At 43.3% G+C, this 24,327-nt stretch overlaps 3 protein-coding genes across 4 annotated transcripts in view; 2 read left to right on the top strand and 1 right to left on the bottom strand.

The window, feature by feature from the left end:
• The window catches only part of LOC138973331 (uncharacterized), a 10,483-nt gene extending 3,124 nt beyond the window's left edge, over positions 1–7,359 (top strand). The window contains exons 3-5 of the mRNA XM_070346058.1: positions 2,395–2,450; positions 2,883–2,911; positions 5,788–7,359. Coding sequence (XP_070202159.1) covers positions 2,395–2,450; positions 2,883–2,911; positions 5,788–6,279 — 577 coding nt within the window. The 3' untranslated portion in view covers positions 6,280–7,359. The remainder of the gene's footprint in view (positions 1–2,394; positions 2,451–2,882; positions 2,912–5,787) is intronic.
• Positions 7,360–11,517: 4,158 nt separating this feature from the next.
• LOC138972262 (uncharacterized) overlaps positions 11,518–24,327 on the bottom strand; it is a 34,340-nt gene continuing 21,530 nt past the window's right edge. The window contains exons 2-7 of one of the 2 annotated variants that reach the window (XM_070344980.1): positions 18,864–19,089; positions 18,415–18,524; positions 17,792–18,056; positions 16,991–17,106; positions 13,599–13,807; positions 11,518–12,357 (exon numbers count right to left, since the gene is read on the bottom strand). In XM_070344980.1, coding sequence (XP_070201081.1) covers positions 12,052–12,357; positions 13,599–13,807; positions 16,991–17,106; positions 17,792–18,056; positions 18,415–18,524; positions 18,864–19,027 — 1,170 coding nt within the window. In that variant the 5' untranslated portion in view covers positions 19,028–19,089 and the 3' untranslated portion in view covers positions 11,518–12,051. Of the gene's footprint in view, positions 12,358–13,598; positions 13,808–16,990; positions 17,107–17,791; positions 18,057–18,414; positions 18,525–18,863; positions 19,257–24,327 lie in introns of those variants that run through there. The other variant, XM_070344979.1, reaches the window with a different exon arrangement.
• Positions 20,785–24,245, top strand: LOC138974603 (uncharacterized). Its single transcript, XM_070347324.1, has 2 exons — positions 20,785–21,007; positions 21,857–24,245. Exon 2 carries the CDS (start codon positions 23,157–23,159, stop codon positions 24,243–24,245), a length of 1,089 nt encoding a protein of 362 aa, XP_070203425.1. The 5' UTR covers positions 20,785–21,007; positions 21,857–23,156.

Genomic DNA, 24,327 nt, shown 5'->3' with positions numbered 1-24,327 from the left:
CTCTCTCTCTCTCTCTCTCTCGTTTTACCGCTTTCTCAAAAATGAAGCCTGCTGAAGCTTGTTCGGTACATGTACAGTAATTTCAAGTTCGTTCTGGCTACAGCAGTGAAGCATTACACCAACCCTGTGTGTGTGCGTGTGTATGTGTGTGTGTGTGTGTGTGTGTGTGTGTGTGTGTGTGTGTGTGTATGTATGCGTGTGCATATTATCGCGCGAACAAGTTTGAAAGGCTACATTCTAAGAATGAAAAGACGTGTTACAGCATATGACCCTCCTTGGCATAAAGAGACACGTGCTGACTAGATTCAGTAATATTACCTGCTATTCAGAATTTGAAGTGGGGCAGTGTTTCCTTCCACACGAGATTACGCTGATTGTCTAACGAAGCCGTTTTGCGAGTTTGACTTCGATCGTGTCATGCTCCAGAAGCGTGCACACGCTTGCTTTAGTAGTGGCAAAGAAATAAAGCGTGAGACATTATACGATGTTTGACGGGTTGTTGACAGACCAGCTTTTTTTTCGGTCCGAGGGGGAGCATAATCGTCTTTTGTTTCATATTTATTGACCAAGGCCGAAGGCCACGGTCATTAAATATGAAACAAAAGTCGATATGCCCCCCGAGGACCGGGAAAAAAACCCACTGATCTGACAACAAACCAACAAACATCGTTTTTGTCATCATTTTGGTAGTGAGAAAATAAGAGCAAAATCAACACAGGGAGCCATGCTTTGAAACACGAGTTCCATTTCGATCATACATGTTTTGGGGCCCAAACACGTTGTTGCAATCAAAGCTGGCGTGTGAAAGCAACTTTCTCTGTGTTTTGAGTTCATAAAATGTTGAGATAAGATGTCAGGTTTGAGGATGCACGGTTCTGTAGGTTCCTCTCAGTATTCCATCCCCTCGTTTTTCAGTTGTAAATATTAAACTTAGTGATCGAATGTGGAAGCTACGTTGGGTCAAAGGTCACAGACGATTTGCATCGTGCAGCAAGGCACGTTGGGTCAAGGGTCACAGAGGATTTGCGTCGTGCAGCGAAGGAAAGAATCGCGATCTTGTTTCCGACTTATTGTCTCTTTGTCAGTTTTCATTAGACCTGTCATTCTGCTTGCTCGGCTTTGTTAGATGTTTGCATTTCTTGTTGCTATGATCTTTGCTTTTATTGTTATTTCTTATTTGCGCTTCGTTTAGCGATACAACGTCTTGCGCACGGGTCAAAATGTGTGTGTCGGGAGGGGTCAATTGGTTTGACGTTCGTGTTTCTCCGAACGTCTGTGTATCGAAACACAGATACACGCAGTCCTTGACTTTGTAAGAAGAGAAAACATATCGCTAGGTTTCATCTGTTTGTGATGAATGTATGACCTTTCACGAAGTAGTTTTGTATTTTGTTTACTTTTGCCAGTTTGCCAGTTCGTTTTTGGAACTTTGCAAAGCAGTGTCGTCTGTCTAGGTCTGGGGAAACGCCGATGAAAAGAGCCGAAGAATCCCAGAGCGTTTCTATTGGGTTTGCTTTTGATTATTCATGTATAACCAGCTTCCTGCAACTATGGGAACCAGAGATTTATTGCATGGGGAACATGACATTTATTTCCCAGTTGGCTGTGAATGAAAACTCGTGAAAATGATGACAATATAAGATGTTTGGTGGTTGATGACAGACCAGCTTTTTTGTTGGTCCAAGGGGACCATATCGTCTTTTGTTTCATCTTTATCGACCAAGGCCGAAGGCCGCGGTTGATACATATTATGAGACAAAAGGCGATATGCTCCCCGAGGACCAACAACAAAATGCTGGTCTGACAACAAGCCACCAAACATCGTTTTTGTCATCATTTTGGTTGTGCAACAAAATGCACAATAACCCACAGGGAGACGAATTTTTAGAATCCAACTCCGGGCCACAAAGCATCGTCACAGTAGCACCAGATAACACGTCAAACTTGTATGTGACGTCAAACGTAGCTTGTTGACGCTTTTCTTCCAGTCTGAAAATGTACAGAGCTGCGATCGTACCTGTGAGTTCAGTAAGTGTTGAGCATATTTCTTTTCTCGTTGTGGATTTTGCGATTACAGAGATAAGTTGCAAATTGACCATGAGTCGCCGCGGTAATTATCAACATTGATTGGGTCTTTGAAAGTTAATGCTTACAATCGTTGTCCTCGGAAACACAAATCCAAAGCCGCGATGGCCTGATTGGCTTTTACAATCCACGTTTCACCTGAAAGCTCAAACCCAATCACCACCTCGAGTTATTGCATGGGGAACATGAGATTTATTTCCCAGGTGTTTGTGAATGAAAACTCGTGAAAATGATGACAAATGTTTTATTGTCATGCCCTCATAAATATTCATTCATATGTCTGAACTATAACTAACGACACTGTTACAGATCAGCAAACGGAACGTATCGTCAGGGACGTCCGTCAAGAGCGCTGGAAGAACATTGTGGGTGATTAAACCCCCCCCCCCCTCCCTCCTGTATCGTAAATGTCAGTTTTGAAATAAAAAAAACTGATGTGAGCTGTCTGGTTATTATATCTAATTGAAAAGAAGTGTACGTGATTCAGTCTCAATCTGAGTTGACGCCCATGTGGCAGTCTGTATGTCTTGCCTTATATAACAATTGTGGACAATGTTTATTATAGTGAAATTCTCGCTTTCAAAGCAGTATAAATGTCGGTAATTTATTTCCTGAAGAGTTTCTTGCTATATACATTTAATATGTTTAAGTGCCTGTTTTAACCAACCTCAACCAACTAATCAACCGTATGCAAGAAATAAAAACCACAACAGTTATCGTGGTTAAGAGCGCCATTCATTATGTCGGTTTAGCGTCGTGGTACCGGTGATTAATCATATCTCGTATGATTGTTCCAGCACAAACGAGCGAGCCCTGTACTGAAGAGGTAAAACGCGTTGTGGTAGTTTATCTTATTGTGTATCTGCTCTGTCTCTCGGTCTGTCTGTCTGTCTGTCTGATTGTCCTTCTTTCTGTTTGTCTGTATGTTTGTCTTTTTGTCTCAGTGTCTGTCTCTCTCTCTATCTTTCTACATGTACATTCTCATGTCTATACCCCCGTCTCTCTTTCTCCTCCCCCACCCCCTTCCTCCTCTCTCCCTCCTCTCTTTCCTCCTCTCTCCCACTGTCTTTGTAAAAAAAAAAAAGGACCATATGGACCTAATGCTATCATCCTTCTATAATAACGTTTTCGAGTTGGAGTTGGAGTTCTGTCGCTCTTTCTGTAGTTTTACTTACCTACTATTTTGATTATCGTCAGCTGCTGTTTTACTACCAGAACTGAGGGCAAAGCGTTGATATACATAAGTGCAAGTAATCCTTTCTGCGCATTTGCTCCTGCCACGAAGAGTCATGCACTTGGTTTTCCTTATTATCAGTTTTAAACTAAGCACTTCAAAAGTCAGACACATTTCTCATGCGTGATACAACTTTTGTATGTATTCATTTATCCATACAGGGGCGGATCTGGGTGGGGTGCAATGGGTGCAATTGCACCCCCCCCCCCCCCCCAGCGGGACAAACAAAACAAAACACAAAAAAAAGAAGAAAAATGTATCACCTGAAAATAGCACTTTACACGCTCAGATTGCACCAGATTGCACAATTTTGCTTCCTTTTTAAAAAAAATTCCGGGGGGGCATGCCCCCGGACCCCCCTAGCATGCTCGGCGCTTCGCGCCATCGGTTCGGCGCTTCGCGCCTTCGCTGATAAGATACAACAAAAAAAACACAAAAAACTTTGCACCCCCCCCTTTCAAAACCCAGATCCGCCCCTGCCATATATTTGTTTTTATAAAACGATTACTTCTTGTCAATGCTCAAAGGAAGCATAAAGGCACTGCGACCAGCTTGGTTATTATTACGTTATGAAATGAAAGTTAGAGTAGCCTACAGGTTTTAGCCATGACCTTTCGCATGGTTGGTTGCCTTTTAGAGACATGAATATGACACCTGCTACTGAAAAGTTAGTGTACACAGCCATAGTTAAATATCAACATAACACTGATCAAGGAAATTATCTGTAAGCACGCGCGCACGCGCACGCGTTCGTAGACCTACACACACACACACACACACGTACACACACACGCACATACACACACACACACGCACGCAGGTACGCACACACACACACACATACACACACACACACACACACACACACACTATCTCTCTCTCTCTCTCTCTCTCTCTCTCTCTCTCTCTCTCTCACACACACACACACACACACACACACACACACAACTACCTAAACTTACTGCGCAGTATAACGTACTTCCCTGTTTTCATTTCATTTTCTCAGAAAAGAAGGGGCGCAACTCAATATAAACTCAACAACCAAACCTGGCCACAGCAGTAGTCTGCGCCTTATTTGTTGTTTGCTCTTTGCATTGTGGTTTTAAAGCAAGAATGCAAACTGAATTGATGTAGAATTTTGCTTTACAAGGACAAGTATCGACAACGACTCTTCTCCCAGCTTACCTTATGCAGTTATTTGATGCTCGCAAATTAGTTGTCGAACAAGCAAAATGGGGATTTAATATAATTATGGTATAACATTTAATGATGCAAAGACATCCTTATTACATTAAACCGGTGCATTTTTTCTGAATAAAATTGCATTCATATATGCACTCACATGAACATACAGCAACATGCTTGTAAAGGAGCACAACAAATTGGAAACTTAAAGTAAGTGCTCACATAATCATACCTATCATTTCATGTTGGGGTGGGATTAATAAAATATGAATTGAAATCTTCTTGAACAACATAATATTGATATCATTTAAATCAAGAATACACAGAGGAAGAAAAAAATGAGCAATGGAAAAACCAGTGCTGTTTGCGAAGTGTTAATGCTAACAAGTTACCGGCTGGGAGACTAGCTGCTATACTACATGTTTGTTTGTTTGTTTGTTTGTTTGCTTAACGCCCAGCCGACCACGAAGGGCCATTATCAGGGCGGCGCTGCTTTGACATAACGTGCGCCACACACAAAACAGAAGTCGCAGCACAGGCTTGACTCACCCAGTCACATTATTCTGACACCGGACCAACCAGTCCTAGCATCCTAGCACTAACACCATAATGCCAGACGCCAGGCGGAGCAGCCACTAGACTGCCAATTTTAAAGTCTTAGGTATGACCCGGGCGGGGTTCGAACCCACGGCCTGCCGATCACGGGGCGGACGCCTTACCACTAAGCCAACCGTGGCGGTTATATATACTACATGTAGATATGAAGTAAATAAGAATGCAAGATGGATAGGAAACAGGAGAAAAGAGAGTGTCAAGAATTTCATATCAACCTGTGAAGACACTGAACTGAGGTAGTAACTATGTCGTATTAAATACCGCTGTCAAACACGAATTCGAACATGATCACCAGATATGCACTATCTATACTTATCATGATCACAGCGATTTCCATCCGCTTGTGCCTGAAAAGGCATGGTTTTTGTTTTTGACAAATTGATGAGAGATTGTGATGTTAAAAAAAATAAAAAAAGAGGTAGTAAATCACAAGTTTCTTTATTTCCGAAAGTAGGATTTTATATAATCAGTTACTGAAAAGAGAGAGAGAGAGAGAGAGAGAGAGAGAGAGAGAGAGAGAGAGAGAGAGAGAGAGAGAGAGAGAGAGAGAGAGAGAGAGAGAGAGAGAGAGAGAGAGAGATTTGGAGAAGTAGTAGATGTAGTTCAAGTTCGATTTTGATTCGTAACGTTTGCTTACTTTACTTATGTTCGTTTTGCTTTTACCGCAGATAACTTCCAATGCAAGGAACCACAGCTCAGGATCTTCTGCGCCCACCTTTGAAGAACCTTTGCTCAGACCTGCCGGAAAAGAAGATGTCGCTAGAAGTCGCAAATCCAGGACGAATAACGCTCAGCCTCTGCCCCTCAAGCAAGAACATGAGACCGAAGTTGGAACTCCGAGAATTACTGCCGGAAAATCCTTGACGAAGAACGTTGGCACACCAAGGATCCATTCTGCCACATCCGACACAAACGTCGATACATCGAAAGCGGACGACAGCGCAGTAGCTGCTAACGGCCTAACACGGATGACTGATGAAGACCGAGGAGAGATCATTATTGATGCCAGGGTGCCCAACGCGGAGGGATGTCTGTACGGACAGCTGGACTTCAGCGGGGTCAAGCCCCGTACATCGGTCATCAAGGATCTACCCTCCACCGACTACGCCCAGATCGACTTCAACGCCCCGCCCCCTCCACTGCTTGAGGACAGTGACTGAGATGCCCTGCTTGGGATCATGACACACTGAACTTACCTGACACGGTTGTAGAGGACTAGCTTTGCTGCTGTAATATATTCGTGGCACCGTGAACGTTTTGGATTTGACTGGAAAGGACTGGTTTGGCAATCTAGTTTTGCTGTTGTATTATAACATCATTTATGATAAAGGGAATTCCTTGGATTTACTGTTGAAGGACTATAGTTTGACAATCTTACTTTGCTGTTGTATTTTATTTATGTTACATGGAATTTCTTGGACTTACCCGTGGGTGACCTGCTTGACCATCTAGTTTTGCTGTTGTATTATACTGATGATACAGGAATACCTTAAACGTGCCCATAAAGGACTGGTTTGACCATCTTTTTTTGCTGTTGTATTATATGCATAATGCGTGCATTCCTTAGATTTGCCGGTGTAGTTTGGAATCCTATTTTATTGTTGTCTTATATATTCATAATACAGGGAGTTCCTTGGATTTACCGGTGAAGGATACTGCCAATCTTATTTTGCTGTTGTACTGTATTTATGATACAGGGTATTCCTTGGAATTGCCCGTTAAGGGCTATAGTTTAGCCATCTAGGTTTGCTGACTCTTTGTGTCACTGTTACAGGGTAGCGTTTGGATTAGTTAGAAAATGAAGGTTTGCTTTCATACTAAACTTGGCCAAAACATTATTGCAACTAACTTCAAACCCAAATTAAAGCATTAATCCCCGTGTCATTTCATTAAAACTGTATATGCCAGTTAAGACCGTTCACTTAACCTCCAGGATCGCCTTTTGGATTAAATATTTCTTTTACAAGGATAACGTGACCGCCGCTCAAGTAAGGGTACCCTCAAAATCGACCAGACAAAAACGGAAGAGCCTAATGAAAAATTGACAAGAAATGACAATAGGCAAAACTTTGCAACTTTGACATACGAGAAGAAAGTCAAACTAATTATTACCCTGCATAGATTGTTTTGTTTTGCTACCTTGCGTATTTCGCGTGCTATGCTATTCCTACTGATGCAGGTGTCGATCGCAAGAGCGGTCAAAAACGGGACTTTTTGCGTCATTTTTTAGGTGTATCATGTTGCAGCCTAGGACATTCTTTGGGTAATGTTGGAAAGGTCGCGTTGCAGATGTATACCCACTTTGTTCATGACAAATGATTGTTTTTACATACACGCCCACAACGGATCACATAGATCATGAAGCCTAGCTGTGTGGATGCACTTTTTTCGTAACACCGGGTACTTTTTTGCTTAGCTGATATACAGTCGAACCTGCCCTTGCGACCACCTCTCGAAAGCGACCACCTGCCCACAACTACGACTCCGAGTGATCGCAGACGAGTGTTTTTTCAATAGAATTCACTTTTCTATAGCGACCACCTGCCCACAACAACCGAAGGGTCGCAGACGAGTGTTTCTTCAATATATGTCACCTTTCTACAGCCCCACTTGTCCATATGGACCAATTTGGGTCGGTCCCTAGGGTGGTCGTTATTGACCGTTCCGACTGTACATACACAGTAATATGCTCAGAGCACAGGGAATATGTTTGACTTGCATGTAGGGAACCTTTAAACATAGCCGTAAGAGGCAATTTAGCTACACCGAGAAGCTTCGCTTATTTACATTAACAGTACTTTGTGCATACAGCAGGGGATTTGTTTTAGATCCAACCAAAAAAGCGAATTACGTTAGCTCAGTCGGTATAGCAGCGCTGGCTTAAGAAACCAGTTCTCGCTGTCGGCTTTGGGTTCGATCCTCAGATCAGCAAGGGATTTATTTCCCATAGCCAACTTTGTGCAGACTCTCCTCTCTTTTGCCAGTGAGAAACCAGCCCGAATTTCCGTGAGCGTAATCGCATGATTATATCAAATATTATCCTGATCCTTATATGTACCATACTATGTTCATGACACAGTTTGTGTTTTTTTTGGTAGGAGGGGGGGGGGGGGGGGGGAGAGGGGAGGGGGGGGAGGTAGTCATACCATATAGTTTTGCGACATATACTATGTTCAGGAGTATAAATCTGTATTGAACGGAAGAGACAATTAAAGTTACACCAAGTAGGTTTACTAATGTACATATACGGTAGTATGCTCTTAGCATAGCGAAAACCCATAAGCTTTGTGTGTGTGTGTGTGTGTGTGTGTCTCTGTGTGTGTGTGTGTGTGTGTGTGTGTGTGATAACATTTAAGAGAAGCCGAAGCTCTGTAATGATAAGTAGCCAATGCTATAAATATGCTTTTAAATTAACTGTACATATTTCACCTGCACAAGCTATGGTAATGTACATTGGACTTAAGCGATGTAAATTCATCGCTCACAATCCGGTGGTTTTTACATTTAGTCAAGTTTTGACTAAATGTTTTAACATAGAGGGGGGAATCGAGACGAGGGTCGTGGTGTATGTGTGTGTGTGTGTGTGTGTGTGTGTGTGTGTGTGTGTGTGTGTGTATGTGTGTCTGTCTCTGTGTGTGTGTGTAGAGCGATTCAGACTTAACTACTGGGCCGATCTTTATGAAATTTGACATGAGAGTTCCTGGGTATGTTATCCCCGGACGTTTTTTTTCTTTTTTTCGATAAATACCTTTGATGACGTCATATCCGGCTTTTTGTAAAAGTTGAGGCGGCACTGTCACACCCTCATTTTTTCATTAAATTGATTGAAATTTTGGCAAAGCAATCTTCGACGAAGGCCGGGGTTTGGTATTGCATTTCAGCTTGGTGGCTTAAAAACTAATGAGTGAGTTTGGTCATTAAAAATCGGAAACTTTTAATTAAAATTATTTTTTTATCAAACGATCCAAAAACAATTTCATCTTATTCTGCGTCATTTTCTGATTCCAAAAACATATACATATGTTATATTTGGATTAAAAACAAGCTCTGAAAATTAAAAATTATGATCAAAATTAAATTTCCGAAATCGTTTTAAAAACTATTTCATCTTATTCCTTGTCGGTTCCTGATTCCAAAAACATATAGATATGATATGTTTGGATTAAAAACACGCTCAGAAAGTTAAAACGAAGAGAGGTACAGTAAAGCGTGCTATGAAGCACAGCGCAATCGCTACCGCGCCAAACAGGCTCGTCACTTTCACTGCCTTTTGCACTAGCGGCGGACTACGTTCAGTTTCATTCTGTGAGTTCCACAGCTTGACTAAATGTAGTAATTTCGTCTCACGCGACTTGTTTTTACATATTTTTGATACCATTCACTTCCTCAAAGCAAATAATTATTCTTGTAAAATTAATAGCCAGGTTGAGCCCCAACATTAAGCATACTCAATGAAGGTGGTCATTTAATCGAGGAAAACAGCTGCCATGGTTGTCTTCCTTTATATACGTCGCTTATCGACAAAGATGGCAACCTTCCCGGTTGCGCCGACGTTTTTCTTGCAAAACCCATGTGAATGAAACGCATCCGTACAGTTAATTCCGTAACTTGAATGGTAATGACAAAAGTCTGTATGTCTACTAGAGCAAGTTCTTCAAACTCAGAGGCTTATATCGCAGTAGAAAAAGTCAATGAATTGACAAAGCTAAAGTTTAACATAACCCTGTTTTTGTATATTTGCTTCATGTGGTCTTCATACTAAGCTTTCCCCCAAAAAATGTTCCTCGATATATTTTTTTAAATGACGTCAGGTACGTGTCAATTTATTATTTACATGTTTGCACTTTTCTCAGGAATTTCTGCATGATGTGTTCCTGAGTATTCTCTTGTAAAGTAAATTTACAAAGGCATGTTCTTGTCTCAGACTGTTGGCTTAATATCTGCTCAAAACCAGCCGAATTATCTGTCCGACGTTTCTTGACGAATCTTTGTCCGCAAAACGCAGTGTGTCCCTCTTTTATTTTGGTAACTGTTTATATCTCAATTTGGTTTGATTTGTTATGTTTTCTTTTAACGTTTGGTTTTAGAGTATGAGTGAACATGGAGTTTTTGTAATTGATTCTACAATAAAATAATAAACTATTTCATCTAATGAGTATGTCCGTATTAACATATCACCAAAAAGAAATGAAGTAACTCGCCGTCACACACACACACACACACACACAACCAACAACAAACACACATGTGCACACACACACACACACACACACACACGCGCGCGCGCACACAGCACACACACACACACACACACATATACTCACGCACATATACACACACTAACGTGTATAACACACACACTAACACACACATAATTGACACAACTAGCACTAAGCCGCGAGCTTTAATGTTGATAACAATTTAACTGATATACTCAAGCTGAACACATTTCTCAGACCACACACACACACGCGCTCACACACACACATACATACACACAAGCCTATGCCCACGGATCCACACGCACACCAAACCTCATTTAAAGTTCTACTTTGTACGACTTCAATTATAATTCCTGATGACTCGGATACATAACTCAGCAGCGTTGTTTATTAGGTACTTACTATTAATAATAATAATGCAAACTTTTATAGCGCTATTCTAGAAAAATGTCTACTCTTAGCGCTTTACAATACATACATCGACCAAGCATACTATACACGCACAGGCAATGAAACCGACCAAACATAACCAACAAACTATACATGCACAGGCAAAGAAAACGACCAACCATACAATACATGTACACGCACAGGCAAAGATAACGACCAAACATAAACAAACATACTATGACCAATCATAACCAACATACTATACGCGCGCAGGCAAAGAGAACAATCAGCACATGTAATAATTACTGACAACTAATGATGCAGGCATACAATGACAATCCAATACACAGCCTAGGCACAAGAACCACATAAGGCTACTGTATAAAAACGTGTCAACAATACTATTTACACACACACAAACAGTGCTGACACAAAGCGCAGAAAATATATATACACGTTATTTTAGGCACTAGGTAGGGGGTGAGGTGGGGCGGGATGGGGTGGGTGGGGAGATGCTGGAGGGAAAATCACTTGCGCTGAAAGAGGTGTGTTTTGAGATTTGTCTTGAATGTAGTGAGAGAATCTGTGTGTCTGAGAGGCAGTGGTAATCTTATCCAGGTCACAGGGGCTTGATAGGCGAAGGACCATTCGCCACATGTCTTTGTTTGCACTGTGGGGAGTCGGAAGAGTCGAGTGTCGGCGGCGGAGCGAAGCTGACGAGAGGGGGTGTAGAGATTGAGGAGTTCTGAGAAGTATTCTGGGGCAGAACCAGAAACGACGGCTACTGTGCGTCCGACCTGTCATCCGATGTTTGATACAACAACAAACTACTCCCCTGCGTCCGACGTTGCGTGCAACGTTCGATACAAAAAAACTACTCTCCTGCGACCGACGTTTGATACAAAGAAACTACTCTCCTGCGACCGACGTTTGATACAAAGAAACTACTCTCCTGCGACCGACGTTTAATACAAAGAAACTACTCTCCTGCGACCGACGTTTAATACAAAGAAACTACTCTCCTGCGACCGACGTTTGATACAAGAAACTACTCTCCTGCGACCAACGTTTAATACAAAGAAACTACTCTCCTGCGACCGACGTTTAATACAAGAAACTACTCTCCTGCGACCGACGTTTGATACACAGAAACTACTTCTTTGCGTCCGACGTTGCATCCGATGTTTGATACGAAGAATCTACTCCAATTGCGTCAATTGGACGTTTGATACTGAGAACCTACCCCCTGCGCCCGACGTTGCATCCGACGTGTGACACAAAGAAACTACTCTCCTGTGACCGACGTTTGATACAAAGAAACTACTCCACTGCGCCCAACGTGGCATCCGTGACTCCGACCTCCGCCTCTGCGCCTTGGCTTTCGCGGATAGCAGCATCATCAGCCGCGTCAGGCTTTGCAGGGCCTGCAGCAGGAGCAGGAGGGTCAGCAGAAGAAGGCCCAAAAGGCTCAGGTGCACCACCACCAACACCACCATCCTCAGCAGCAACAACAACAACAACAGCTGCAGCAACAGCAGGTGCAGCAGCAGCAGGTGCAGCAGTAGCAGCAGGAGCAGCGGCGGACGCAACGGCAGGACCGGGTGCTTTGGGTTCAGAGGTCTTCACCTTGAATACAAACAAAACAAAAACATCGTTTAATTATTTCCGCTACATTACGACAAAATTAAACAATACAATCACAGGTTCTTCGTCCCAAGGTCTCTAGAGAAGACAGCATGACTGACAACAGTCATGCATACTCGAGGTAGACAAGCTACAAACTAAAATGTAGAGCGTCGCGCGAAACTTCGCTTCGTTGGAACTAAACAACGGAGCGTCACAAAATGCCACATGGTGACAGAACAGAGATGTGATCTTTTCGTCCCAGACGTTTATAACTGTCGTCTCTCAGTTGTTGTTTTCCTGCGTACTTTTAGGGGTATTAACATGACCAGGATAAGTAAATAGCTGACAGTGAGGTGTCAACAACTTAGTGTATAGGTGAGACTCACGTCTTCCGATATGCATGACTTGTGGCACCACCCTGTATACTCTAATGAACTTAGCTTAGAAGCCTATTCCTAAACACAACAAGAGGCGAAGCCTTCAAGGCTCCCGTCAGAAATCGACAAACAGTAACAAACTCAATCACTCCGTCATACATACAAAACACACACTCATACGCACATAGACAGACGGACACACACACCTTTACAAACAAACACATACACACACACAAACATACACACAAACTCATGCACACACACACACACACACACACACACCCACAAACACATACACACACACACTCTCTGTCTCTTACACACACACACACACACACACACACACACACGCGAGTACACATACACAAACAGTAACAATAACACATGTGCACAAAATGAACACACCGCGCGAGAGAGAAAGACTACAGGGAGGCATGACGTCATGATGCATTAACTGACGTCAAACACCAATGGATAAAGCTCGCATAAGAAGATTACGTCTCGGTCAAAAGTGTTTGACGTCAATTAATGCATCATGACGTCATCCATAGACTCGGAAATGTTAAAGTTTCTATCACACACACACACACACACACACACACACACACACGCACAGACAGACAAAAGTTAGCATCGCATAGGCTACACTTACGTGAGCCAAAAAAGAAGAACAAAAGATAAGAAAGTGTTTGTGTTTCTAGTCTCAGGAAATGACCTCAATGACGTCAAGTCTAATGACGAAATGAATGACGCTCAAGGAAATGACGTCTGCGTCGAAAGCGTGTTCCATAACTTTAAAACAAAATTGTTATTGTGCATTTTGGAACCTTGGCAGTCTATCTTTGTCTTTTTTGTGGTCGTCACCTTGGGGTCAGCAGCGCTGGCCCGCGAGTAGCAGCAGAAGACCATCATGGCCAACATAATGAACCCGAAGGCGCCCCCGATGCCAGACCCGACCACCACCCACTTGTTGCGAGACGCTCCAGGGGTTCTGGCAGAGATGGTGGTTATGTTGCCTCGGGTCTCGGCGTTGTCGTCGTGATGACCAGCTTGGCGTTTGTTTGCGCTGTGACCTGCATTACACGCACGGGTTAATTGTGCATGTTAATTATACTATTAATAAGAATGAGAATAATAATAATCATAATAATAATGAGCATAATAAAAATGACAGCTTATATAGCGCGAACCACAGTAAACTATACTCTCCGCGCTTTACATATTAACTCTGAATAAAACCATACTATACAAACATCAAATGCATATACATTCAAGCAAAATAACGTAACAATACGGCATCGAATTAATGACAATAAACGACGTCGACTGAACCAAACGAGACATCTCTTCTTGACCCTGTATTCCACAGTGACATCTCTGACGTCATAAGTAAGAACATGTAGAGAAGACGTCATACTGCGAAGCATGACGTTACGTAAAACATTGTGTCACATCTCACAATAACTAACACACAATTTCGAAAAAGAAGTCTGTCTCGGTGATTTCGTCATATCAGCTAAAGAAAATCAATCGTAAGGTCACCGCCAGGCTATGCATGTGTCGGTGTCGGATCTCATTAACAAACCAAGTTGTCTCTTTCTGAAACAAAATGAAATCTCTGACGTCAAAAGCGAAGCAAATTTTGAAAAGACGTCACAAATGCAAACAATGGCGTCAAATAAAAGTTGTGTCTTTTTTTTATGTAGGTCTCATTAGGAAATGACACAGAAGTCGAGCGTATAGTTTGTCTACGTTATTAACTCATAACTCATAACTCATAACATTTTATTGATCCAACAAAGGAAATTAAATTGGTCATCAGCACATATAGGTCATTAATTAATAATTATAAAAGAATAAGAGAAGAAAATTCATAAAACCCATGATAACAAAAAAATATCTAAAGTAATATATATACAACTACAATACCCTTTTTACTTGCACACTTGACACACCGACACACCAACACACATGCATACATACCTACATACATACCTACATACATACCTACATATATACATACATACATACATACATACATACATACATACATACATACATACATACATACATACATACATACATACATACATACATTCCATGTTAAAGTGCAGCCAAGAATATCACAATAACCATATCACTGTTTGGACTAACAGACAAGTCCCCATGCAAATGATGATAACAACAATCCATTATTAACGCTATTGCACTACCAAAAGAGACCAACCAAACACATAAAACCAATCACAGTAATCATCATCAGTTATCACAGGTATCACAGTAGATTAGATTTAGTGTCATCATGATAATACAAACATTTGTAAGGTCACCGCAAGGCTGTGTATGGATCGGTATCGTATCTCATTAACTGTATGATACATGAATGATCTTGACTCGTGTAAAAGCCTGATTAGATCTGAGGTGGTAGAGTGGAATTGTTCTCAGAGAAGAGAGCGCAGTGGCCTAGTGGATAAGACATGGGCCTCCTGTGCGTAAGGTCGCCGTTTTGTTTTCTCCCGGGGTGGAGATTTTACCAATCTTCCAGGTCAACTTGGGTGCAGATCGACCTGCTGAGTGCCTTAATCAAACCCCTTCGTGTGTACACGCAAGCACAAGACCAAAGCGCACGGAAAGTTCCCTCAAAAACGACTGTGTTCGAAGATGTTGATGTCAACATAACTGTAAATGTGCAAGCATGGTAGATTGTGTGGTTTTCACGTCACCCCAATTAATGGAAGGGCGCTGGTTCTGCGACGCTTAGTTCTCGACATAGTAGGTGTGACCACATGACGTCATTTGTATTTGCGTCATCGAAGATCTTTCGTATTCCAATCAGTGTTATTGCCCAGTTCTGTGCTCTACGGTCGCTTTGGCTGACTTGACAAGTTGAGAAAACCAATGACATTTTATTTTTGCGAAGCAACTGCATAATTATGAAAAGAAAAGAAAGCGTGGAGAAGTATGTTTGGGTGCTGCAAGACTTTATGACGAACGATTTCTCCCTTGGAAGAAAATGAAGATGTCTGCTTTTCGTCTGCTTTGAAGGTTGAGAGATTTTACAGCGCACACGGCAAAATGCAAGTCGTATTGGACAAGAATGTTGTTATTCTTCTTTCTTCGAAGAACCGTAGATTTGTCCTTGGCCATATTTTCGAGCTGTGCATTGTTATATTATGGGAAAAACACGTTCAAACACAAATTCGCTAAGAAACGAAGATCATTTGCTCCGGAACTGCAACGTCAATTTGCCCAAACAAAAAATACTGGCTCAATATGCGGGAACAGGCTGGAAGTGTCATATTTTTTAAATGGGTTTGGAAGAACTGCTCCTAATTTACATAGCACTCCGGCCCTGTTCTTTTTTTTCGTCACACCCAAAACCGTTATTTGTTTTGGCCGACGCAGCATTACATCTAATTTGGCTATCGGCGACCGAATCGATTGTGTTTCCTGTCTCGGTTTACACATCAATCTCTGAGTTTGACACTATTTACATTAAAACAGTGAAGGAAAGAAGGTTATGAAAAGCGCATGCCTTAAATGTTCACACTTGTTACTTTAAATACTATTGACAATCTAGATCTCCTTATTAAATAGTTTAACTCATTGTCTACCAGTAACGGATATATCCGTGCCCACTCATTTGGCTCTATCTGACCGGGTACGGATATATTCCCTCAGACTGTTAGCTTCAGTCGCTTCCTCTAACGTCGATCTAACGCCTGCATTCCAGCGTGTTGATACACAGTTTCTACACAGCTACTACAATTCTGAGTGACCTGCTGCAGCACAGCTGGTCTCGGCTAAAATAAAATTGGTCAACATAGGTGGGGTAGCAAGTGTTAAAAGTGTGTCCGGGGGGACGTCCCGGCTCCGAAACATGAACACACACATGCAGGAAACAGAACAAAAGTGGGTAGCACCGCACTGTGTATGGCAGCTCGCTTTCCCCCGTGGGAAAGCAGCCCGAATTTCCATGAGGGTAACCTCACAGGACTATATGAAATAGTACCCTTATCCTTACCCTTGGGCAATTGGCGACTGAATCAATTGGGTTTCCTGTCTCGGTTTATACCGTGGTCTCTGTGTATTTAACATTAACATGAAGGAAAGAAGGTTATAGAAAGCTCATGCCTGTTCACACTGACTTGTTACTTCAAATACTGTCAACAATCCAGATCTCCTTAAACAAAAATGGTAACTCTTTCAGGGGGAAATTCCAGGGTATCTGTGCATGCACAGTTATGTACACTCACGTCCGTCAACGCTGAGAGTGAGGGCATTGGATGTCTTGAGACTGATTACGTCTTTGCACCTCATTTTCTTTCCGTCATCAGCTTCCTCCAGTGTGATGTTGAAGCCTTGTCTTACCCTAGTGAATCAGATCAACTTCCTTTAATTGAAAATCATCCGCTGATTCGTACCTCTACTACACACCACCACAACCACAATCATCACAAACAACCATCACCATCGCCACACAGTATTATGCTTACAAGTACACGTATGTCTTGGAGATTCCAGATGCAGCGTGGTCCTGATAGTTCTCCAGTGCGATGACGGTCTTTGCCTGCCTCGGCTGGCCCCCTACCACCACATCATCACTAACAACCACCACCACCACAATCATCATCACCACCACCACAACCATCACCAACAACCATCACCATCGCCACACAGTGTAACTTACAAGTACACGGATGTCTTGAAGATTCCAGACGCAGCGTGGTCCTGATAGTTCTCCAATGCAATGGCGGTCTTTGCCTGCCTCGGCTGGCACTCTACCACCACATCATCACTAACAACCACCACCACCACAATCATCATCACCACCACCACAATCATCACCAACAAACACCACCATAGCAATACAATATCATGCTTACAAGTACACAGATGTCTTGAAGATTCCAGACGTAACGAGGTCCTGATAGTTCTCTTAGGCAATGACGGTCTTTGCCTACCTCTTCTATACACCGCCACTACCACCACCGCCATCCCCACCACCACAATCATCACCAACAAATATCACCATAGCAATACAGTATCATGCTTACAAGTACACAGATGTCTTGAAGATTCCAGACGCAGCGTGGTCCTGATAGTTCTCCAGTGCGATGACGGTCTTTGCCTTCCTCGCCTGGCCCCCTACCTCTACTTGGAAGTGTAGCGGATGATTGACGGAGGACAGTACTACCTGGGTACAGTGGACGAAGGATTGACACAGCACGGTGGGAACTGACCCCGCTGTAACGTCGATGGTTTGGGAAGCCGTCACACCCGGCACTGTGAAGACGTTGATTGTTACGCTGCTTGTGTTACCTACATTCAAACCAGTGGAAATAAAGTAGTGCAGAGCAAAGTAAACAAACCAATCAATCAATCCATCCAAGTGTAACAAATAAATACATTGCGACATTGGAAACACGATAAATAAAGCAGAACCGCGACTTGCAATGAATGTTAGAATAATTATATACGACGTATATTCAGTTATATTGTTAACAGATTTTGTGACGAGCTAGTGTGTGTGCGTGTATGTGTGTTTGTATGTGTGTGTGTGCGTGTGTGCGTGCGCGTGTGTGTGTGTGTGTGTGTGTGTGTGTGTGTGTGTGTGTGTGTGTGTGTGTGTGACAGTAGCTTTAGGGATGTGTCTCTCTGATGTTTAATCATAACTTACAGGAGTATGGCTTGATGTTGACCCGTATGGGTCTAACGGTTCCGGAACCCTCAGAGCACACTGTGCCATTTGTCAGCATGCTCACATTCAATCTGAAGTTTTGGGTTGCCCTATTTGGGCGGAAAAAAAGACGAAATTAACCATCATACACACACACGCACGCACGCACACACACACACACACACACACACACACACACACACACACACACACACACACACACACACATACCACCATCATCAACACGACACACTTTCTCTCTGTCTGTTTGTCTGTCTGTCTGTCTGTATGTCTGACTGTCTCTCTCTCTCCCTCCTCTCTCTTCCCCCCCCCCCTCCTCTCTCTCTCTGTCCCCCCCCCCCCCCTCTCTCTCTCCCTCTCTCTCTCTCTCTCTCTCTCTCTCTCTCTCTCTCTCTCTCTCTCTCCACTGTATCTTTAAAATCAGGAACCTGTTTGTCCGGTTCTCCCCGGACTTGATCGACATCAACGCCTTGTCGCCCACGGCCTTAACAGCATCGTTGTCTGCTAGCTGCACGTGCATACGGATGTCTAGGGTTGTGGAATCGGGGAAGAAATCCACAGCCGCGCACGTCACATTGTGTTCTCCCGCCATCAGTTCAAACGTGTTGCTGCTTGGTGATGGCTGTCCGTCCACCGATATCTCCAGTTTTCCCTCTTTTACCAAACGAGAATACGGGAAACAAAATTGAAAGAAAAACAGACAGGACAACAAAACCATGAAAACAAGGGGAAAATGATAACAAAAGGTTAGCTTATCATGGAGGGACCTAATGTAAGAGATGGAGGGACATCCAATTGAGGCAGAGGACTAGGGCCCCCTTGGAAAGGGGTAGTCGGGGGTTGGAGGGGGGGGGGGTAGGGGTGGCGTGGAGGTGCAGGGGGATGTGGCAGGTACTCTAGGTTCTTCTAAACTCTAGCATTTGAAAGGGGTAATTTCACGAAAGAAAGGAACACTTTTTAGATGTTGCGAGAGGTTGGGGGTGGGGGGTGGGGGACGCCTTCCTGGACCGAGGAACCCATTGTCAGCCACAACCGTGTTTGTGTGTAGAACGCGTCATTTTGGGAAAACATACAAACAACAAATTCACAGAAACGTCGAACAAATGGCTTTGTAGTGGAAACAAATACAATGTAGCACGAACAGCTTTTGTTTTTCTCAAAACAAACAAGCGTTTCACTTTGAGTGTAAAATTGGAGCTTTTTGTTTCCCATTTATGGGCACCATCTTACTTAGACCAGCCAGACCGAAGAAGTGTTTCCTGGGATACCAACAAGTAGTCTACCTGGGACACAAAGTGGGACAGGGATGCATGATGCCAGAGGAGGTGAAGATCGAGAAGTTCAAAGCACTGGAGGAACCCAAAACAAAGAAGGAAGTACGCAGGTTTTTTGGAATGCTCGGTTTCTATAGGAGGTACGTGCCACATTTCTCAGAAATTGCCCTACCACTGACGAACTTGACCAAGGGAAAGAAGTTCGAGGCAATCGAGTGGACACTGGCTTGTCAGGAAGCATTCGAGCGCTTGAAGGAAACTCTGGTCAGCCAACCTGTGGTACGATTGCCTGACCCCGAGAAAGCATTTGTGCTACGGACTGATGCGTCAGATGTGGGACTAGGCGCGGTGCTGTTGCAAGCAGATGAAAAGGGTGACCTACAACCAGTGAGCTATGCCAGCAAAAAACTGATTCCTGCGGAAATCAACTACTCCACAATCGAGAAAGAATGCCTTGCAATGGTGTGGGGGATAAGGAAATTCGAGCCCTACCTTTTTGGGCAACATTTCACTTTGATGACAGATCACCAACCATTGCAGTACCTGCAGCAGGTAAGACCACACAACGGGAGGTTGACGAGATGGGCTCTGCAGTTGCAAGCTTATTCTTTCCGAGTGCAGACCATCAAAGGAGTGAACAACGTGGACGCTGACTTCATGAGTCGGGTTGCTCTTGATATATAGGGTGCTCACTGTTGGTGGTTACCGTTAGTTCGAGCTGGTGGTGGAGGTGTGTCACAACCCGAGGTTTTAGAGATGCAGGAGAAGCTTAAACAGGCTTTTTGTAGATACACGAGATGATGTAATTGTTATATGTTTGAGTGTATATAATAATTGTGTTATTTACAACATAAGCATTGGAGTCCAAACACTATTGTAGAATGTATGCGTGTGGGATGTGAGATGCTTTACGCCTGTAACTTCGCGTATTTGCAAGTTTGGTGTCCGAATCGTGGAACGGGCTATAGTCACCCGGTAACGCGCGGTGAACAAACCAGGTCAAGCTGCAGAAAACGAAAGTTTGTAAATATTTGTTGGGCACAGTCGTGCAAATTAAATAATGTTCATTCACCTGGTAAGATAATATAGTGTAATGCATAAATTATATTATAGCGTATCTATAGGCTATTTAGTAAGAGAAGAATTAACATAGTCCGGGTCAGCGGTGTACGAATACACTTTGACACCCCGTCAGCGAACTAGCACGGTTTTGGTTCAGTGCTACCCGAGAGAGTCAACGGTACGGTTGCAGACGTACTGGCGGGCGCGAGTACTCCATCACCCGGCGGTTTTTTACGGTGAGCGTTGTCATTGACTTGGCGGGTGGACTATTGTTTCGAATTGCTGTGGCTGAGTAGATGTCGTTGTCTAATGTTTGTTTTGTTTGTGTTTACGTTTCAGTAGTGTTGTAATATTGTTGGGACACGGTGATTTTGAAGCGTGTTTATGTCCGTGGGAATGTGCACGGGAAATATGAGAATTACATCGACCGGCCCATTACTACCTATTCGTATAGGGAGCCTCGGGATTTACATGTATATTAATGCATGTTTGGGAAGTGATATGCAGTGAACATACAGTGGAATTATATGTGTGTAATTATTTGCACATAACTGTTAAATATTCGTTTACACGGAATATCACATTTTATACAAGATGGCGGTCTACTTTCCGACAACTTTTGTATCCTTATGTTATTGAGCATGTTGTTTTATACCTTCATATTATAGTGTGTAATATTACGCGGGGAGTTATCATACATGTGGGGATATGGGTGTTGTGTCATGCAATTGTGGTTGCGTAATGTAATGTTAAAGTTGGATACCACAATCTAACATTTAGTGAACGTTTGTCCAGTTATTTGTAACATATCACATGGCGTATATGGTCATGACAAATACAATAAGTTTATAGGTTTAAGCAAACTATAAATCTATATTGTGAAGCCCCGTTGTATAGCTAATGTATTAAATAATTATCCTTTTCCATACATGGTTACTTGGTGTAAAGTTTCGATCTTGATGTCCATCGGTATGATGCGCAAAAGGTTTGCATCACCGATGAACACTAACACAACCATCGATACACGCCAGGTAGCTAGGGATGTTATTGTTCAGTATTAACGTGCTGATTTTATTTACATGCAGTTGGCCGGAGAGAGAACGGAGGAGGGACGTGTGTTCACGTGAAGGCGTTGTGATCTGGACATATGGGACGCTGTCAGGAGGCGACTACGGCTCACAGCAACGCAAGAAGAGCGGCGTGGGTTACTCCGACCAGTAGATTCCCCCCAGAGTGTACGCAGGACCACCAGAAGACAGCATGAGGAAGGAGTCTGGTCAACTCTACATGCCTAGGAATCTGGGGAACAGCTCCGAAGGACTGGAGCTGGGTTCGACGTGCTTAGGCAGTCGGGGACTCTTCTAGGGGGTCGGAATCAGGAAGCTGCGGCCTTCTGAGGAGGGAAGGACATGTGAGGCCTTGGTGGGCGTTGTGTATCCCGAAAAGCTAAGTACTCTGTCGTGGTTAAATCATGTGTCTGTGTTCGTGTAATTTGGTGATGCGACCTTATTGAGCGCCGTATACTAACAGGCTATTTAACCATAGGGGGGGTGCTTAGGACTGGAGTTCCAGGATAATTTCATGTGAATTCATGTGTTGTCAATTTTCGTAGTATTTGTAGAGTGTACACGTTAAATGTGTGGATGTTTCGTGCATAAATTTGTGTTTATTATATAAAGCTTGCAAGTTACATGTGGTTCCTTTAGTCTTTTTATACACAGTGATGTCTGTCTCCACTTGTAAACTTTCTTGGGTGTGCGTTAGTGAGTGAGGTGTATGTTTGCGTGTGATCCCAAGATTGCTCAATCTTGTGGAGTTAAGTCGTCACGTGTCAATGGTGGAGATGCCGGGGACCCATGAGTGATATGCTTTCGAGGCGAAGCTCTGGGACCCTTTAGTTATTTATTTTTTTTTGGAACCAAATTTGTTTGTTGTTGTGTTTGTTTGTGTTGTTGGCATAGTTTGTGTGTGGTGTTTGTTGGTTTGTGTGAGGTAGTGGTGACCGTTTGATTTGAAATGTGGTGACTGTTTAGACATCCCGTGGGCGGTTGGAGGGGACTGGACATCTCTCAGCGGTTGAGAGGTGTTGGGTTACTTAGCCACAAAGGATTCATCTTTAGTCCATCCGTTAAAGTCAGACGGCGCCACTGAAGCAGATCTAACTAGCAAATACGCATATATTCTATATTCGGATTCGGTTAAAGTAAAGTTTCATTCCGGTATTACGCTAAGGCTATGTGGCTATTGATTGTGGTAAAGTATAACCAAATGTCAATAACTTACGCGGATTTCGTCCGATTTCTCGGTGGGCTTCGGTACGCAGTTTGATGCGTTTTCCTTTCGCGTGCATGCAAATATTTTTCAAGTAGCGCGTTTTCATCTGAAATGGCGACGGGAGGTGATAGTGTGGATTCTCCGGTGTCAGGGCGACTTAGGTCACAGGACGTGCCGACTGATAGTTTAACCGGATTAGTTACATCAGAACTCATGAGGAAGGCAAAATCAACTCGAGAGAAGCTTCTACATAGTCCAGGACGTGAAGAAGGGGAGTCCATTACGTACTACCAGAAGTTCATGACTTTAGGAACGCAGATGGAGTTGAAGGGAGATAGTCTTCGAGCATTCGCCGACGCCAAGATAAAGGAGATAGAGGATGTACGGGCCAACAAGGAGAGGTTGAGTTTAGAGAAGAAGAAATTGGCGATGGAGGAAAGGAAGCTGGAAGAAGCACGGGTGGAAGCTCAGAAGCAACGTGACTTCGAGGATGCAAAAGCTCAACGTATGGAGGGTATAGCCCAGAAGCAGCGTGAGATGGAGGAAAGGAAACTGGAAGAGGCCCAGAAGCAGCGTGACTTTGAGGATGCCAAAGTTCAACGTATGGAAAGAATGGAGCTTGAAAGAATCGATGAGATGAAGAAACTTCAAGATGAAGCACAGAAGCACGCAGAACGATTAGAGGAACAAAGGGCAAATAATAAACGAGCTCATCAGAAGGCGAGGGATGGAATGGTAGAATCTACCAAAGTAACACTTCCTGCATTCGACGAGAACAAGGAGGATATAGAAGCTTATCTTACCAAATTCGAGAGATTCGCAGAGGAGTTAGACTGGGACCAGACAACATGGGCGAGACGCGTGAGTACCAAACTCAACGTGAAAGCGACGACCTTGATTGGGGATATGTCGAAGGAGGACGCTCGAGATTACCAGTTAGTGAAGAAAGAGTTACTGAGAGGATTCCGGTGTACAGCAGAATCGTACCGAGAGAAGTTCAGGGCAGCAAGAAGGAAGAGCGAAGAAACGTTTTCAACCTACGTGAGCCGGATAACGCGGTACCTGCACAGTTGGATGGACCTAGCGGAAAAACAACGAACTTACAAGGACCTCTTCGACCTGGTTCTTTTGGAACAGTTGCTTACTGGCATCCCGCAGTCTGTCGCTACGTTCATTCGACAGTCCAAACCACCAATGTAGCTGATTCAGTTGAGCAAGCTCAATGTTTCGTGGATGCACGTCCTGGTTTCGACTCATCACAGAAAGGGGGGAAAAACCAAGA

Source organism: Littorina saxatilis, linkage group LG8 (genome assembly GCF_037325665.1).
Source record: "Littorina saxatilis isolate snail1 linkage group LG8, US_GU_Lsax_2.0, whole genome shotgun sequence".
Lineage (NCBI taxonomy): Eukaryota > Metazoa > Mollusca > Gastropoda > Littorinimorpha > Littorinidae > Littorina > Littorina saxatilis.
Note: the sequence above shows the minus strand (reverse complement) of the source record. Positions and strands in the feature narration are given on the sequence as shown.